The sequence below is a fragment of the Mirounga angustirostris genome, unplaced genomic scaffold, assembly GCF_029215605.1.
Source record: "Mirounga angustirostris isolate CCGP_5_RB_7025 unplaced genomic scaffold, mMirAng1.0.hap1 SCAF_6, whole genome shotgun sequence".
Classification (NCBI taxonomy): domain Eukaryota; kingdom Metazoa; phylum Chordata; class Mammalia; order Carnivora; family Phocidae; genus Mirounga; species Mirounga angustirostris.
The window spans coordinates 138,153,283-138,170,503 of record NW_026991714.1 but is presented as its reverse complement, the minus strand read 5'-3'; the positions used below and the strand labels follow the sequence as shown (position 1 = coordinate 138,170,503).

General features: G+C 48.8%; 2 protein-coding genes across 8 annotated transcripts in view; one reads left to right on the top strand and one right to left on the bottom strand.

The window, feature by feature from the left end:
• Positions 1 to 3,133, top strand: part of NRAP (nebulin related anchoring protein) — a 71,619-nt gene extending 68,486 nt beyond the window's left edge. For 6 of the 7 annotated variants that reach the window (XM_054508396.2, XM_045878864.3, XM_045878865.3 and 3 more), the window contains 3 exons: positions 982 to 1,293; positions 2,059 to 2,190; positions 2,774 to 3,133. In XM_054508396.2, coding sequence (XP_054364371.1) covers positions 982 to 1,293; positions 2,059 to 2,190; positions 2,774 to 2,878 — 549 coding nt within the window. In that variant the 3' untranslated portion in view covers positions 2,879 to 3,133. The remainder of the gene's footprint in view (positions 1 to 981; positions 1,294 to 2,058; positions 2,191 to 2,773) is intronic. The other variant, XM_054508395.2, reaches the window with a different exon arrangement.
• Positions 3,134 to 3,169: 36 nt separating this feature from the next.
• HABP2 (hyaluronan binding protein 2) overlaps positions 3,170 to 17,221 on the bottom strand; it is a 32,200-nt gene continuing 18,148 nt past the window's right edge. Inside the window, exons 3-13 of the mRNA XM_045878869.3 lie at positions 16,499 to 16,609; positions 14,989 to 15,096; positions 13,675 to 13,791; positions 12,701 to 12,820; positions 12,026 to 12,197; positions 10,744 to 10,841; positions 9,593 to 9,848; positions 8,395 to 8,537; positions 7,514 to 7,648; positions 6,006 to 6,151; positions 3,170 to 3,620 (exon numbers count right to left, since the gene is read on the bottom strand). Of these exons, the coding sequence (XP_045734825.1) occupies positions 3,456 to 3,620; positions 6,006 to 6,151; positions 7,514 to 7,648; positions 8,395 to 8,537; positions 9,593 to 9,848; positions 10,744 to 10,841; positions 12,026 to 12,197; positions 12,701 to 12,820; positions 13,675 to 13,791; positions 14,989 to 15,096; positions 16,499 to 16,609 (1,571 nt within the window). The 3' untranslated portion in view covers positions 3,170 to 3,455. The remainder of the gene's footprint in view (positions 3,621 to 6,005; positions 6,152 to 7,513; positions 7,649 to 8,394; positions 8,538 to 9,592; positions 9,849 to 10,743; positions 10,842 to 12,025; positions 12,198 to 12,700; positions 12,821 to 13,674; positions 13,792 to 14,988; positions 15,097 to 16,498; positions 16,610 to 17,221) is intronic.

The window sequence follows — 17,221 nt, the reverse complement described above, 5'->3', positions numbered from 1 at the left end:
CTAACATTTGACTGATGTGTCGATCCACAATAAAGGGATGAAGTGCAGCGTGACAGGGTAGAAAGAGATTGAGCTTTTTCCTCAGATTGCTTTTGAGTCCAAATCCTGGCTCAGTCACTTAGGACGCGGCCATGTGGTGTTGGGCAAGTTGCTTACATCCTCTGAATGCAGATTTCTACATCTGTGAAATAGGGATATAATTTTCATCTCCTAGGATCAATGGAGGACTGAAAACAAAATGGTTTACATTGTTGTGCAAATAACAGGTGTTCAAAACATGGCAGCCATTTTTATGGAAGAAGAAGGTAGATCATGGATCACTCATGAATACCTTGTATCTGCCCACAATCAGTCCAGAAATCAAGAACAGGCATTTAGAAACATTTTTAGCAACTAGCCGTTGTGACAACAAAGCCTGTGCCCAGTGGACTCGTCTGGAGCAGGGCTGGTTTGGGTGTTACCACTACATACTAATCAGATGCAGTAGAACCACCTATGGGACTTTGATGGATTGGAAATTTAAAAAGCAAAACAAAATTAATCTGATCCTTCCCTAGAGATGGTTTGAGGAACCCTGGATGGGGCCCCTGTAAGCCGGGAAGAATCAAAGGAAGAGTGGCTGCTGAGAGAGGCTTTTCCTGTTGTATTATTCATTACAGCAGCCTTAATACCCATAGCCGCCACTCGGTGGGCATGAACCTGAAGCTCAGCCCCCATCTCGCTGAATCCTCTCCATGTCCCCTGGGGTGGAGGCTCGTTCTCCCATTTTATCAGGAGGGGAAACTGAGGCTCAGAGAGACTCAGTAACTGGCCTCAGGCCACACAGCTAGAAGGTAGCAGAGGGAGATCTAGATCCGAAGTCTACCTGAATCCAAAGCTGTGCTCTTACCCTGTCATTGAACTTCCGGCTGAGAATCCTGTGGGCTGGCCTGGGAGGGGAGGCTGGCCCCCGCGCCCCACCTCTGCTTCTCTGACCTGCAGTTCCGGTATAAAGAGGCCTTCCTGCGGGACCGGGGCCTGCAGATTGGTTACCGCAGCGTCAACGACGACCCCAGGATGAGGCATTTCCTCAGCGTCGGCAAACTGCAGAGTGACAACGAGTACAAGAAGGACTTTGCCAGGACTCGGACCCAGTTCCACAGCTGCCCAGACCAGCCCGGCTTCCTCCAGGCCAGGAGGAGCCAGCAGCTAGCCAGCGACCTGCACTACAGGCAGCCCCTGGCCCAGCCCACCTGCGACCCCGAGCAGCTGGGCCTGAAGCACGCGCAGAAGGCCCACCAGCTGCAGAGTGATGTGAGCCGCCCGGCTGAGACCCTTCCTCCGCTGCCTCGGCCATCACGCCGCATCCCACGTGACCCACATGACCTTTTGGGGGGTGGGGAGCTGGGCTGAGACAGAATCCGGGAGACCTAACACCACAGTGCCAGAAGGAATAATAATTGCAATTTATGGAGTCTTTACTGTGGACCAGGCTCGGTGCCAAATGCTTTTCCAAGCATCGTGCCATGTAGCTCCCACAGCAGCCCATTCCTGCCCCATTTTACAGATGAGGAACCAGAGGCCTGGAGAGCTTAGGGAACCGACTCAAGATCACCCGGCAAACAGGTGGCAGGCCTGGGATATGAACCCCATTTGGCTTGATGTGAGAGCTCAAGCTCTTGATGGTTCTGCCATACTGTTTCTGAGAGGTCTTAGCAGTTACCTGACTCAGTCCTTGCACTTTCCCTGGGAGGCAGCTGAAGCCCAGAGAAGGGAAATGGCTTTCCTGAGGTCACAGAGCGAGTTGAGGTGGGAGCTGAGACTTGAACAAATCCTCCCCACCCTCTGCCCCCAGTGTGGCTCCTGTTAGTGGGAAGATGCAAAGCCCAGCGACATGCCAGCCCAGATCACAGCACATCAGGCCCTCCGTACCAGGGAGCCTCTGTTGGGGAGGAGTTTGCCCCCCTTGTCCTGACTTTACTGACAAGGGCATGTGCTCCATCCCACAGAGGCCACACTGTGGCCAAACCACCCCAGACCCCACTGACCTCTTCCTCTTGCTTCCCTCTGTCCCCTAAGGTCAAGTACAAATCAGACTTGAACCTGACCAGAGGTATCGGCTGGACACCTCCCGGCTCCTACAAAGTGGAAATGGCTCGGCGGGCGGCGGAACTGGCCAAGGCGAGGGGCCTGGGTCTCCGGGGGGCTTCTGTGAGTAGCCAGCCGCAAACCCACCCCAGCCGGCAAGGCCGTGGGGGAAAGGCAAACTCATTGTTTCTTTTCAAACTTTATTTTTGGCCAAAGGTCAGCCGGCTCTAAAGAAGTGTGAAATGCAGCTAGCTGGAGCAAGGCGCCTAATTTCATGGGTCTGAGATGACCAGGCGGATGACACCCGGGTTAAACTTCCTGCAGGGTTTTCTCTGAAGTCACAGCCATTAGTTGCGCGGAGACAAGCCTACCGGGGCCCCTTCAATCACGGGCCACGGCCGCCCAGGCTGTGCTCACCGCTAGCTCGTTACATCTGCAGGAAGGGTCAGGGACTCGCTGGCTGCAACAGTCTGGGTTTTGAACACTACTTTGTTCAGAAGAAAGACGCCACGTCTAAATGAGAGATTGGCTTTGCTTCTTTCTCCTTCTTGCCTCGAGGATCCTTTCTCTTGGGGAGGGTGGAGGAGGGGAAGGGCAGAGGAGGGGGAGCATTTGAAATGCTCCCAGGGCATCTGAGGCAGCTCATCCTGTGGGAGCCGGGCGGAAGCTTCATTCTGACTCAGGGAGGTATGTTTGATTTCTGCAGGGGGGGCCAGAGGCTGTGGAGCCTGCAGATAATCAGAGGGGGGACGTGAACCCAGATGCCACTGAGATTCTGCACGTCAACAGGAGGAAGGCTCTGCCTTTGTGAGTGAGCAGCATCCACCCAGGACTCTTGGGAAAGAGGCTCAGGAGGAAATGTGCCCACTGGAGACATGCTTCCCTTCGAGCAAGCTGAAAAAGCCATGCACCAGCCCATCCCCAAACCACCTTTACTAAAACAACGACTCTCAGAAAGCCACGGAGAATGTTGTATTTTTGGTCCCCCGTCTGATCCTGGACATGGGTGGCCAGTTCTGTTGCGTTCCTTGGGTGTCTGGGATGAGGAATAAAGATGTAAAGGTGACTCCCACTGGCTCTGGTTGTTCTGAAATCCCACGTTTGCAAATGTCTGAGGTGAAGGTGGTCTGTGATTTTCTTGAAGGGAAGCCAACAAAATATCTATTGGGTTGATTCTGGCATGTGCTGGGTTACCCATGAGGCAGCCTGATAAAGCAGTGGACATGCTGGTCCAGGGCGCCCCAGGCTGGGTGGCTGTTGTCTCTGCTCAGAGCATGGACACTCGGCTATATGGCCTCCTGGGGGCTCCCAGGGCGTCCAGGGCTGCCCATGAGGCCTGGCCTTGTCTGGGTGGTCAGGACAATGGGCTCTCAGGTTCAGAAGACACCTTAGAAACTACCCTCCTTTTGGATGGTGGCTTTGATCCAATTCAGGAATTTGGTAACTTGGGTGTAGACTCCTGGCTTCTTCCCACATTCCAGGCCCCAGCTCACTATCCCATAGATATAGTAGGTGTCATTCTTCTCACAGGTCAGAGGGCCTCCAGAGTCACCCTAAGGGAAAAAAGACACATGAGTTCAGCTTTGTGAATCAGAATACATTCAGAGACACCCTCCACCTTCCATGAGGAGATGCCAGGGGGCGATGGGGTGACATCGCCCCAGTGAGTTTCTCTGGAAAGTGGAGGCAGGGCTCTTCTAAAGCCTTCTCAGACACAGAGCTCTGAAGGGAGAGAAGTGAATACCACCATAGGCCCCTGAGTCCATGAGGGCTTGGCAGAGAAGCCACAGGACTGGACCCCAGTGCTGTGGTCACAACCCTACTTCCACACTCTTAGTCATGACTCGTAGTCACACAGCAAGTTCTCAGGGGCCCCCAACTTCCCATTCCTGCAGGGTCGGCGGGGCGGTACCCTGTTTGGATAGAACCCTCCCAGGACCCGCAGGGCACACACAGGGTGGGAAGGACAGGGCTCAGAGACAGCACAGCCTAGATGTTCAACGTGGTCTATGGGGTTAGATCTTCTTGGTTCCAAACCAGGTTGGTGGATGCTCGCCAAGTGGGCCTCAGTTTCTCACATGGTGAACTGTGGAGGGCAACAGACCTCCCCCAACCCTGCCCTGGCTCCTGTGCAGATTAATCTTTGTAAAGTACATAGAACAGTGCCTGGTTCATATTGAGCCCCAGCTAAAGTGGCAGGAGGAGGATGGTGAGAAGGGGCAGCTCTCACCACGCCCCACTGCTCACACCCGGCAACTGAGAGGATTTACAGCGAACTGTCTCTTTGAATCTTAGCCACACCTTAGGATTTTATGCATACGTTATTTCTTATTTCGTTATTACAGATTAGGCACCCGAGATTGGAGAATTATTTCGGTATAATGAACTGAATGTGTTCCCCCCAAATACTGACGTTGAAACCTAATTCCCCAATGTGACGGTCTCAGTGGGTGGGGGTTTGGGAGGAGATGAGGTGGGGCCCTCATGCATGGGATTAGTGCCCTGCTGAAAGGGACTCCACAGAGGTAGCTCCCTCTTTCCCCCGTGTGAGGTCACAAGGAGGAATTGGCTGTCTGTGACCCGGGAGAGGGCACCCCCTCGAGCCTGACCACACTGACACCCTGATCTCGACAGCCAGCCCCCAGAACTGGGAGAAATACATCTGTGCTGTTTAAGCCGGTCTATGAGGATTTGTTAGAGCAGCCCGAGCTGACGAAACAATTCAGTGATTGACAAAAGTCACGAAGTGGAAGAACCAGGATTCAAACCTGTGACTGTCTGTTTCCAAAGCCTGCAAGCGAAGCCCTCGAAATACCTAGAGGACAGAATGATCTGTTTTCTTATTCATCTTCCAGGGGCTTCAGACAAATCACACCCATCAGCCCACGACCCTCCTTTGAGGAGGTGGATCTCTGCAGCCCCTTGGGAAGGGACAGAGGGTCCCAGTAGAGCCACAAACCTTAGAGAGAGTGACGGTGATTTCCCACCCCAGCTCGAGGCCGGCAGGTCATTGTTGGGCCCATTTGTGAGGGGGGAGCTGAGGCTTGAGTGTGTCCACACTGGGGTTTCCAAGACAGTTGGGTGATTTATGAGGACGTTGGGCAGAAAATTCTAAACTTAGGTGTTCTTGGGAGTCTAGGAAGGACGTCTCCTGTGAGATGTGACCGTTACAGAGAGAGAGAGACCATGGGGCCTGGTCTCTGACTTGGGGTAAAGGCTTGATGTCACTTCAGCACCAGTAGATGGAGCCTCCCCCATCTCCCTGTCCTGCAGCCTCTGAGTCACCACAGGCCTCTGTGGCTTGGGGTCCCCAAAAGTCCTAGACTGGGTTGGGGGGGATGTCAGGCAGGCTGAGGAACCACTCAGCCACTTAGTGTGCTAGGGCTGAATCCCCACCCCCATCTCTGTCTCTGTCTCTCTCTCAAGTACACAGGCACACACATACAGATCCTGATGCTTAGTTACTATTATGAATTCTCTGGGCCTGTCATCTTTCTCCTTCTAGCCACTGGTCCTTTGGATAGCTCCTTGTTGGGATTTTCAGCCATGCTGCCCAGTACTGAGGCCAGAAGCACCATCTTCACGTTTAAACACAGTGAAGCAAATCTCTGCTCTGCCACTCAACCAGCCAGGCACTATGGGCCAAGATCATTTCTCCAAGCATCTATGACTTATGATGATGACATCCCCTTCACCAGTGTCATGAGAATTAACTTAGACAAGGCAGGCAAAGCGGCCACTACAGTTACAATGCTGGACCCTCCCAGATGGATGTGGATGCCAATCTGCCAGAGGACAAGCATGCCTGCCTGTGCCTTAGCTTTATGGCAGGTGGGCCTCCGAACTGGCCTCCCAGCCAGGGGCTCTCAGTCTGGCCTCTGCCCAGTGTAATCTCCTGCCCATGTCTCCTTCTCCAAGTGCCATTTGGAATCTCTGACCTGGCATGAGTCTTTCCCAGGCTTCTGAAGGTTTCCTGCACAAATCATGCTGTCATCGATCATGTGGTCATAGAGTTGGTGGGAGTTGCACAAAGCATTGGCAATCAGCTTGACCTTGGCATCCAGGAGCTGGCGGGATCCTTCCCCTGTGGGGTAGAGAAAAGAAGTCACCACTGTGGGGACCCGGAGGACATGTGTCCCACCAGAAGATGGTGGGGGCATTGGTAAGAAGATGGCCACAGGTCTGAACTCAGAAAGGAAGGTTTTTCCAGGAGATGGGCAGAGGGGCCTCATCTTTCAAGGATGGAGGCTCTTAGCCTCCAGTCTTCCCCATGGTTTTATAGACCTTCTGTTCTGTGCTTATCACAGTGGAGCAGAATCATTTATTCCCTCTTCCGTCTCCCCAGCTAGACCATCAGGTCAGAAGGGTAGGGGTAGTGTCTTAAACCATTTTTTAAATTTCCTAGCAGAGGGCCGGCACACAGTAGATTCCTAATGATGGATGCAGTGCCCCAGTTGCTCCTCTAGATTACCTACTTCCCAGAGCAGAGATTTCTTCCCCTGAGGATCCTCTGTTCTGCTCAATGTGCTCTGGTCAGCATGGTGATATTGAAAGGTTTAGGTGCATGACAATGGAGATCCCTATGAAGATTGGCCTCTGGCTAACCCTAGATCTGATTAACCTAAAATCTTCTTTCCCAAAAGCCTTCTGACAGATTTGTGTATTACATTTCATTTTCTTCATGAATACAGGTCTATTTAAAGTGTTTCTTGCTTTCCATTATTAAGGGCAAGATTTGGGGGGAAGAGAGATCTATTTTGAGTATTTGAGAAAGACTTGAAATACACCTCTGGATTTCATATGTTAGAGAATATAATCTTGTCAGCACATGAGGAAATGGATCCTGTGGTTACTTTTTTAGATAAGACCGCATCCTAGAGACAAATCAGTAGCTTGGTTTAAGAAAATTTATAGAATGCCTACAATGTGGAGACCCCTGAGCGAAGCACTCTAGGGGAAACAGATAAATGAACGCAGACCCTGCCCACCAGGGGCTAAGTGAATATCTCCATGGAATTCTATCAGCTCCTATTATCATGATTCCAAACCTAGGAGGTAAGTGTGGTTATGGAGAAACTAAAACTCAGCTGTCCAAGTGACAAAGCCAAGAACCCAACACCAATCTGTCTGATGCCAAACCCATCTTCTTTATAATCTATCCTCTTTCCAGTCTACCAAGGGAAGGAGAGCGATCTCTGTGGATACAGGATCAATGCTTGATGGAAGTCAAGGTAGGGGACAGGGACAAATAGAAAGATCAGGGCAGTCTCCTTGGAAGTGATGAGATTTATCTAGAGATTTAGCCATAAGGCAATCTCTTCCTTTTTGTAATGTACCTTCAATGGAACACTGATTCTAAGTTCAGAAGGGATGTTGAGTTTGACCCCTTTCTTCTCTAGTTAATGCAACTCACCTGGGTCTCAGGAGAATGCATGGCCAGACTCACCTGTTTCTGTCACACCCCAGCCAGAGATGTGGCACTCAGTCCCAGGGGGGAAAACACCATGGGGCAAACATACGGTCTTCACATATTTGGATTCCAAAGCACAGTGACCATCCACTGGCTTCAGCTTGAGCAAAGCTAGGTAAGGAGAGAAAGAGGAAATGAATGATGATATCCTCTCTGTCATTAGCTTCAACTTGATCAGGAGGTAGACATTGCAAAGCCCCACTCCCAGTGCCTAACAAATGAATGCCTTGCTCCTCGGCTACTGCATTCTTTTAACTTCCAACTGGGGAGGAGTCACACTTCAGGCTGAGTGTAATATCAAAAAATAACAGTGGAGTTTGAAATCGTTTATAGTCCATTTTTTTAAAGAACAGGCTTCAAGAGGGAAAAAAAAAGATACTGAGGAAGGAGAGAGAGTGACAGATCCTAGGAATGGAGAGCTAGAGTACATATTGAGCAGCCGGCAGCTTAACATCATTGCGTCTACATCCGAGCACCTACCAGATGCCAGATGTACATGGGGACACATGCACATCAAGTCACTTAACACACGGGAAGCTGAGTGTTGTACACCAGCGTATCCATTTTATAGAAGAGGGGCTGAGGCTTGGAGAAGTGAAGCCAGCTAGTAAGGGAGGGAGCTGAGATTCAAGGCTGAGTTCTTTCCACAATACAGCCTTGCTAGCACCTCTTCCCCTCATTTATCGATAACATCAACACAGACCTTTAAAACTAAAGGGCTCTGGAATAAATTCTCTATCTTATAGAGTCTATGAGGGACCAAAAAGCACCTTCTAGAACCAAACCTCAGCTTTCCATCAGTAATGAAATCTACCCAGGACAAGACCCATGGGAGATCCACCATAGAGGAGACTTGCCAATATCATTGTGGGGAATCTCTTCTCTTTCATTATAGTGGCTGTACTTGAAAATCTTCTCCACCCCGAATCTCTGCTCATGGAATTCTGTCTTCTTCAGGTCCTGGTCCCCTAACACCACTTTCAGATGTTTGGTTTTTATGCTGCAAGGGAAGGTAAGATGGTCTGGTATTTGAGAGACTAAAGTTAAGCCCTGGCTTTGTTCCCAGTGAGCTATGACCTTGGACAAATGACCCGACCTTCTGCAGCCTTGGCATCCTCATTTATAACTGTCATCTTGCTCACAGAACTCTGCTGTGTGGTCCAAGTAAGAAAATGTGAGGAAACATGGTCTCCAAATGCAAGCTGTAACATGTATCCCACATTTCCTGAGAGAGACCTCCCATTCCCCCTGGGATTTGCTAAAGAGCAGCCAATTAACTTCTTGAACAACTATTCTTTGTGAAGGCTAGTGTTTGCATGTTTGAATCCCAGAAGAAGTTGTTTAATGATACTGGATAGGAAGACCTTTAAGGCTGCCACCAAAACCTGGGCTACATGGGACCAGCTCTGACCATGAATTTGGGGAACTCAGGGGAGTGTTGGTAATTCAGGTGCTCAGTAGGTGCTGGCTTCTCTAGGCCAAATAGGAGTCATGGCTGAAGACACACAACACCAGGAGGTTCATAGTAATGGCATCAGATAGGAGCATGCTATTTTTCTCTGTTCAGGGCAAGACTGGAGAGGTTAAGGAAACAGGTCAGTCTGGGTTCATATCCCATTTACCTACTCACTTTGCACATGACTTTACGCAAGATGCTAAACCTTCCCAAGACCCAGGGTCCTTGTTTATGAAATGAGAATAACAATCAACTTTTTCACTGCACAAATATTTACTAAGCACTTGTTCTGTATGAAGACTTGCACTGGGCATTGGGTATATTACAGTTAATAAAAGTAAAAATCTCTGTCCTTCCTCAACTTGTCTTCCAGTAGATAGTGTTCAGGGTTAATTGTCATAATACACGTAATGCCCATGGTAAGCCTTCTAGACATGGTAGCTCTTTTCCATCTGGTTTTAAGGAGCCACTCCTGCTCTTAGAGCTAGATCAGCCCCTCTGATCCTGCCAAAGTCACCAAAATGCTGCTCAGATTGGAAGGGGAGAACACGCCCCAAAGACTTGAGTTTCCCTGGCCTCTGCTTTCAGTAGGCACCTACTCAGTGCAGTGGGCAGCAGTAAGCACCCAGCAGGGGTGGATCAGCGCTCCCCCGCAGAAGTGGCCATGGTGCATGGAGACAGTCAGTGGCAATGGGGTCTGCAGGGATGCCTGCCACGGGTGCTTGCCCGCCGTGCTCTTAAAGCCTCCATAGATCCTCTTGACATTCCTCTTCGTCATCTCAGTCCTCCCACATGAGTCAAACCCTGGAAGCTCAGTCAGAGGCTCTGTGGGGCTTTCCTCTGTGTCAGCAATGTCTGTGGGACACAAGAAAGACAGATCACACTACTCACTTTCCTTCCAGGGCCTCAGAAGGGACCTGTCAGAGGTATGACTCTGAGTCCAGCAGCTTAGCAAGTTTCAGAGTTAAGAGACTGCACTGATGCATACAAGGTGGGCATGTAGTAGATACACAGTTAATATGTGTGAATACATGGATTCCTATGAAACAAGTCTATAGAATTAATGATGAAGATGTTGCTTTTTTTTTTTTTTGAAGATGTTGCTTTTTACTTCTTATTTTGACATGTATACAAAAATGTGTGTGTAAATATGTAAATCCATCACTGGAGGAAGGGTTACTTCAGTTGATTTTTAAAGAATGGTTGGATATGGACAAAATCAGACATAGGATGGAGTATTCTAGACAGAGATGACCATGAGAGCAAAGGCACAGAATTGAAACTATCCAGGGAGGTAATCCCATCGATCAGGACAAGGTGGGAAGGTGCAACTTTCCGGACATGGGTAGAGAGGTGGGCCAGAGAAGCCTGCCAGGAAGATTGTGAGGCTGGAATTCTGTCCATGTTGCATCCTGAGAGGCTATGGAGTCTCAGCCAATGTTTGATCACCACTGTATACTGAAGACCTGGCATAGTGCCAGGCACATAGCGAGCAATCCATAAGTATTTGCTGAGTGCACTGTCTGGGAGTCAGGAAACATGAGTTTATAGTTGGATCACTGGCCTCAGTTAACAAAGGTATCCAGGGCTTGCTAGGCATCCTGAAAGGGGGGCAGAGGATTGGGCATTTGGGTTTCCACTGGGATGGCAATTGGTAAAACAGGTGTGGCGGGTGAACAGGGTGAAGAGATGGGGTGCAGGACCCTGCAACCTCACCATTGCTAGGGCTTCAGGACAGCCATGTTCTTACCTATGGCTGAGCAAGCTGGGATCTCGCAGTACTCCCATTTCACCTTTGCGTTGTTGGCTTTAATGAAACACCATGGCTGTTTGTCTCCATCTGGGTTTCTAAAATGAAAACACAAAATAACCCACAGTCAAGGCTTGGTGAACCCCCTGAACCTCATTAAAGGACCCTTGGATAAAAGAGTACCAAGTTCCTGTGTTCCCTGCCCCCCCCCACACGGGGACCACGTTCCATTCCATTCCTCCAACAGGTCAACAAACCCTGGCACATAAGTGTTTTTGGCAAAACTTTAACTTGCAGGGTAGAATCCCAATGACCAGAAAACAGTTAACAAGATGTGTGCCAGATCCACGGGACATATCAAAGTGTTTGTAGGAAAAGAAATGAGGTCCCTGTTGAAGATTCTCCTTTGTCAGGAAAGTGAAATAGCTACAGATGCATGGTGAGAGGACCCCCAAATTCCATGCGTGGGAATTCTCTGAGGAAGGCTGCTATGAGCATCGCCCTGGAGAGCCCTCCATGAATGGAACAGCTCAAACTGAGTGAAGGTGGGAGGTAACTTGCATTTTCTGCAAGGGAAATCCTCTGGCTTAATGGAACCAGTTTAAAGCCATACAAATCCTGCCCCTTATGTGCAGATTCTATGTGGTTAGAGCAGTGGAGGAAGCCAACAGAGTAGTCTGGAGGCAGCAGGAGAAGAAGGTAACTAGTCATCACCAGGTATAGAAATGACATTATCCTGATGTGAGAAATCCTGAACATCCTGTGGCAGAGACTGCAATGCTCACCAGACCTTCCATTTTATCTTCTACGTTTCTCCCTTGAAGTTGTGCAGGATGGCATGACTATTTCTGGTCAGTGAAATATGTGTGCAGAGATGATGTGTTCTTTCTAGGTTCAGGTAGTAAAAAAACTCATGCTCTATTTTTGAGTCTCTCCTTTCCTTTCCTGGGTATTTGAGTAACTCTGTGGAGCTAAGACTCTCCCTCACATCCCACTCCCCAACCCACATGACCCATGAAGCCACAGTGAAAATTAAACCCTGAGGTATTCAAGCAACTGGGATTTGGGGGCTGTTTGTTACAGCAGCTCAACCTAGCCTATCCTGTGTAGGAAAACCTTCCTAGAAAGAAAGCCGATGAGTTTCAGTGTTCCGCACTACCCCCCCCCACACACACCCAGTTTCTAAGCTGCCCAGGAACACTAGGAGCAGGAAAAAGGGACAGACGAACCCTTACACTGACAGGCACCCAAGACTGCTCATGGGGAAGAAGATAAGTTTTACCTGCAGAAGTTGTGCTCCCCGATCCCGTGGCTCTCAGCATCTTCCATAAACATGTTGTAATTCTCCTGCAAGAGGAGGTGGGAGTTCCAGTAAAGGCATGAGTGTTGGTTGACTGTCTTACTCACTTTCCCTCGGTAGGAGTAGCCATCACCAAAGTAGCAGTCATCAGGACCTTGGAGAGAGCAGGCAGGGACATGGGAACTGAGAGGGACTGGCATGCTGCTCCTGAAAAGGACCTGGCAGGTGTATCAAGTGGGGAGAGGATCGGGCCTGAATATTGATCACCCTGAGCTTGCACCATGAATTCCAGAAGGAAAGTGGCTTGTATATTCCATGTTCAGCCCAGCTTAAAAACATGAAACATGGTGGTTGTGATGGAACTTAGATGGAACTTAGTTCTTTAATTTTGGCTCACACAAAGCCTGGTGGCCTTCGGGTTGAGGGCCAGGGAGGCCCAGGTGTACCTGATTTGCCTGCACTACATCCCAGTTTATGACTATTTACACAGAGCCAGGTGCACCCTATGCCCTTTGGTTGGAAGGCAGAGGCAATTGTAGAGTTTGGGAATCTTGACGTTAACCCCATTCTGGGAACAAAACCCAAACATAAAAGGATTCCAGAGGCCTCACTGTGGCCCCAAGTTTCTGTTGAAGTGGCGGTGGTAGAGATCCATACCTATTTCACAGAATCTCCCCTTGAACTGGTCAGGGCAGGTACAGGCGAACTTGGTTCTCCGCCTATGCCGGGAGCAGGTGCCGCCATTTTGGCAGGGATTTGGCTTGCACACAGGAACCACTGTGAACACAGGAAGCGGGGCCAGGAAGGCTCTTCAGAAGGAGTTGTAGCTACATCGGAGATGATGAGGAGATCTCAGTGGCACTCTTCTGGTACCCATCCTTTCACAAAAGTTGGGTTACCAAAGGGGAAAGACAGACCCACTGACACTCTAGTAAATGGACACATGAACCTTAAGAACATAAACAAACATGGGTGAGGGAATGTGATGGAGGCCATGCAAAGAAGAACATCTAAGTAAATGGGTCACTCAGTGAGGAATAAGAGGTATAGACTGAGCAAGAACCTATGGGCCAGTCTGAGCTAGGCTGAAACCTGGCTCTGCCCCTCGATAGCTGTGGGACTGTAAGCGAGTCAGTTAACTTCTCTGAACTTCAGTTCCTTCATCCATAAAATTCTTCCTTGTGGTATTTTTGGAAGAATGTAAGAAAAAATGTAAATCTCTTGGGACAATGCCTGACTCATTGCAGTGACTAAGTACAGATTTAATCCCCTATATGGCCCGTTCCAGGAATAGACCCGGGCTTACTTCCTGGAGGAAATGAGTTTCAAGATTATTCTTTTTGGATGAGAAGGGACACAGGTTAGTCAATTCCTCCTAGACTCTCTAGGGGTGATGCATTTTCTTTTTTTCAAGATTTTGTTTTTAAGTAATCTCTACGCCCAACGTGAGGCTCGAACTTACAACTCCGAAATCAAGAGTCACATGCTCTACTGACTGAGCCTGCCAGGTGTCCCCGGATGATGCCACTAAAACGTCAGAGGCATCTGGACTTCCACACAATAGGTTGTAGATGTTCCAGGCACAACTCAGAGAGAGAAAACCTAGCAGAGCAGGGGCCTCCCACACTTACCTGTGGAGCAGTCTGGACCCCTGTAAGGGTGTTTACAGGCACAGTGGTAATAGGGAGGACTCTGGGTAATGAGACATTCGCCCCGGTCACATGGGTTGTTCTTGCACTTGTTTTGCACTGTAGGAGATCCACAGAGAAGTAAGCAACATGATTTGGGGACAAATTTTACTTACTGGGGTACCCGCATAATACAATGTTTGGGGGTGGTGGTGAAGCGTGACTGACAGAGTGCATGCCCTTGTTTGTGGTCCCGAAATACCATGCTACCCCTGGACAAAAAAAATTTTTTTTTTTTTAATAAATCCTTGGGTCATGGATGATTGCATCCCAGTTCCTTCCAGAACTCATATTCTTTCTTACTCTATCTTTATAAAAAACCTTGATCATTTTTATACCTTCAACAAACAAATAGAGCTACAATTTGAGTTTCTTTACTTTGCAGTTGATTTTATATTTCATTTACAATTTTGTCATTATTTGGGGAAGTTGAGGGATGAACCCAGGTACTATGTTAATGCCTGATACCCCAAACCATCCTGATGCATTTACTGAAGGACTTACAGGATTGGAAATGGAAGGAGGGGGTGAAGAAGGCACAGAGAAAAGAAGACAACCATAAACCCCTATTTAAAGATCCTCACTGCCTCCCTCACCCCAGTTAGATGGTCACCAGGTGGAACACAATCCACATTCTCTCCAGGGGTTCACTTAGCCCATAAGGGTTCTATTCTCAATATCTTATCACATAGCTTCATGTTATGCCCATAAGAGGTCACCGAAGGCAGACATCATTTTTATCAGAGTCTCCATAAGTGAGGATGGTAGGAAGAAAGAGCACATGGGGATGGGAGCCAGGCACCACAGCTCTAATATCTGCTCTTCTCCTAAATAGCTGTGTGACCATGATCAGGTCCCCTGTGTCTCTGGGTTCCCTTTCTCTAACTGGGTTGGGCTTCATCTGCCTTCAGATTCTTCCTGCTCTCTCATCTGAGAACAGTGTTTCTCTCTTGTAGTTAGTCCAAACACTCTAAACAATAAGCCCTGAGTATAGAATACATCTTGGTCAGAGTCCAGCTCTTATCTCCTCTTAGCTTCAGTGTTCCCATCTATAAAATGGACATACCAGTCCTATCCAATACGCATGGGTAAGGATCCAATGAGATATCGCTTGTTATCATGCCACGGAGTCCATTATGGATGATGCAATATGTATAACCCTTTCCATGGAATCATTCAGCCCTTTTTACCCCCTAGAGTTGGGGTGCCTCTTGTTCAACTCAGAAGGAAGAGGGAGCCCAGTGAAAGTGCACTCACCATTCTGACACCTGTTTCCAGAGAAAGGGGCTGGACAGCTGCATGTGAAGGTGTCCCCACTGACAAGGCAGTCCCCACCGTGTTCACAGGGGTTGGACAGGCATGGATCTATGATATGTGGACAGAAGTCAATGATCGCAAAGCACAGCAGGTGAGAAGCCCCCTGCTTGCTCGTCAAACTTCAGTCTCCTGGCCCGAATGAGAGAGCAAATGCATAGCCGGTGACTGGGGAAAGGGGGAAACATGAATTGCCCTTAAAGAGCAAGGAAAACTGCAGTCACAGGACCAGAGAGAGATTCAGGTTAGTAAGAGGACAGGCGAGAAGGAATCTCATTGAGTTTCTCATTGAGAAACTCCCCTTTTCCACCATCAGTGTTTTTCTCCTCCCAGTCTCGCTGGGAGTGCCACAGGGTCTGCCTCTGATGCTGAAGGCATTTCATAAGCCTGAAGACCTCCCCTACTCCCAGTGCCCGGGGGTGGAGGTCAGGAGTGGGGAAAGAAAACCCACCCCTAATGAAACACAAGCTTTCTGAACATCAGGAAAGAAGACCAAAGGCAAGAGGGTGACAGAAGGATTGGCGGCGAGGAGGAAATGACCCAGTGGCCTTCATCTTTCTTCAACTACTTGTTCAGTTAGATTTTGTCATATTTCATCTGTGCCTTTGGCTTTTCATGGTTGTCTGAATGGATCTTCCCTTGGGGAATTCTTTATCCTTCTGTTCACACACATTGTTCTTTGGTTCAGGAACTAGGATCCCTGGGCCCAGCTCTTGTTTTGATGGTCCCTTCTGATGTTCCCCTGATGCCCTGTATCTTGGCCCTGCCTTCCAGGCCACTTCGCACAGTTACAGTTTTTATTCTAGCTGCTAAGTGCATTCCATTCCTTCTCCTGGCTTTGTCACATGCTTTTGCTTGGGCCCCACTTCTCATTTTTCCTTCTGTCCCATTGCTTGGGTTAAGAAGCCATAAAAACAAAAACAAGTGTAGAAGCATACATGTGAGTGTGCACATCACACACACACACACACACATACCAACTGTGCAAAGCTTCCAAGGAATGTAAAGAGAAAGAAAAACACAGCACAAAGGGAAGGGAAGTTTCAATGCCACATTTGTGAAAGCTACAATCTGATACTGAATGCTAACCCAGCCTCTTCTGCATAATTAGGACCTACCTGTAATCAAAGCTAGGAAGTGATTTTGAACATGACTTTTACTCACCGTGTTGGGTCACCCAGATGATGATGCACTAACTTGCTGTATGACCCTGGCTAAGTCAACGCCACTTCCTCTGTCACTCGAGGGTGGGAGAGAGAGTCTCTAGGAACCTCCCCAGTCCTCCTAGTGTATGATTCTAACTGAAAAAAGCCAGTCTAAGTCATTTATCCGATACCCATTCTATGATGCTGGTCAGAGAGGAGAGAGAGGCGTTTGCATATAATCACACATAAACTCCTCTAGCAGAGCTGGCTTCCTCCCAGGAGAGCCCCCCAAGAGCGTTGGCACCTACCGTCCTCTGTGTAGTACCAGTCAGGATTTTCCTGGTAGGCAGGAGTATTACTGCTGTTCTCTTCCTGGTTGGATTGCTCGTAGCTATTCTCGTAGTCGTCAGGGGTCCAATCTGCAGAAGTGGGAAGAGGATGGAAGAAACCCTAATCATTAGACCCAAAGACTTCCAAATCCTGAAGAAGGATCCATGTGTCTTTCTAACTCCTCAACTGATGGGGTGGACAGAAGGGGTTAGGCGTGGTAAGTTTTCCTTTGGTGTGTTTTATGACCCAGCAGGGTGGTGTTGGCATTTGGCAGGGTCCAGAGCACCTGATCGGAAATGGGGAGAAGTCAAGTTCTTGCTTTCCACTGACTGTGACCTTGGACAAGCTACTAGTATTCTCAGGCCTTGGTTTGCTTATCTGTGAACAGCAGGAAGATGATTGGGGTTTAGAAGGTCTCCAAGGTTCTACACAAGAGGTGCCCAGGGTGAGACCCAGTAGCACCTGAGCACCTCCTTGGGCAGTTTTGTGAATAAACTTTCTCCCTGGGCCTTTATTAGTCACCTTAGCTTATGAAGTCAAAGAAACTCATCACTTTCCTCTTGGTCACGGCATCAAAGTACTCTCGTTGTATCTCTAGCGTCATCCTAACAGCTAAGATGTATTGAGCCTTTACTATGTACTGGGCCTTGCGCCAAGCATTTTACAGAGCTAATTTCACATGGAGAATAAATGGCAGGATC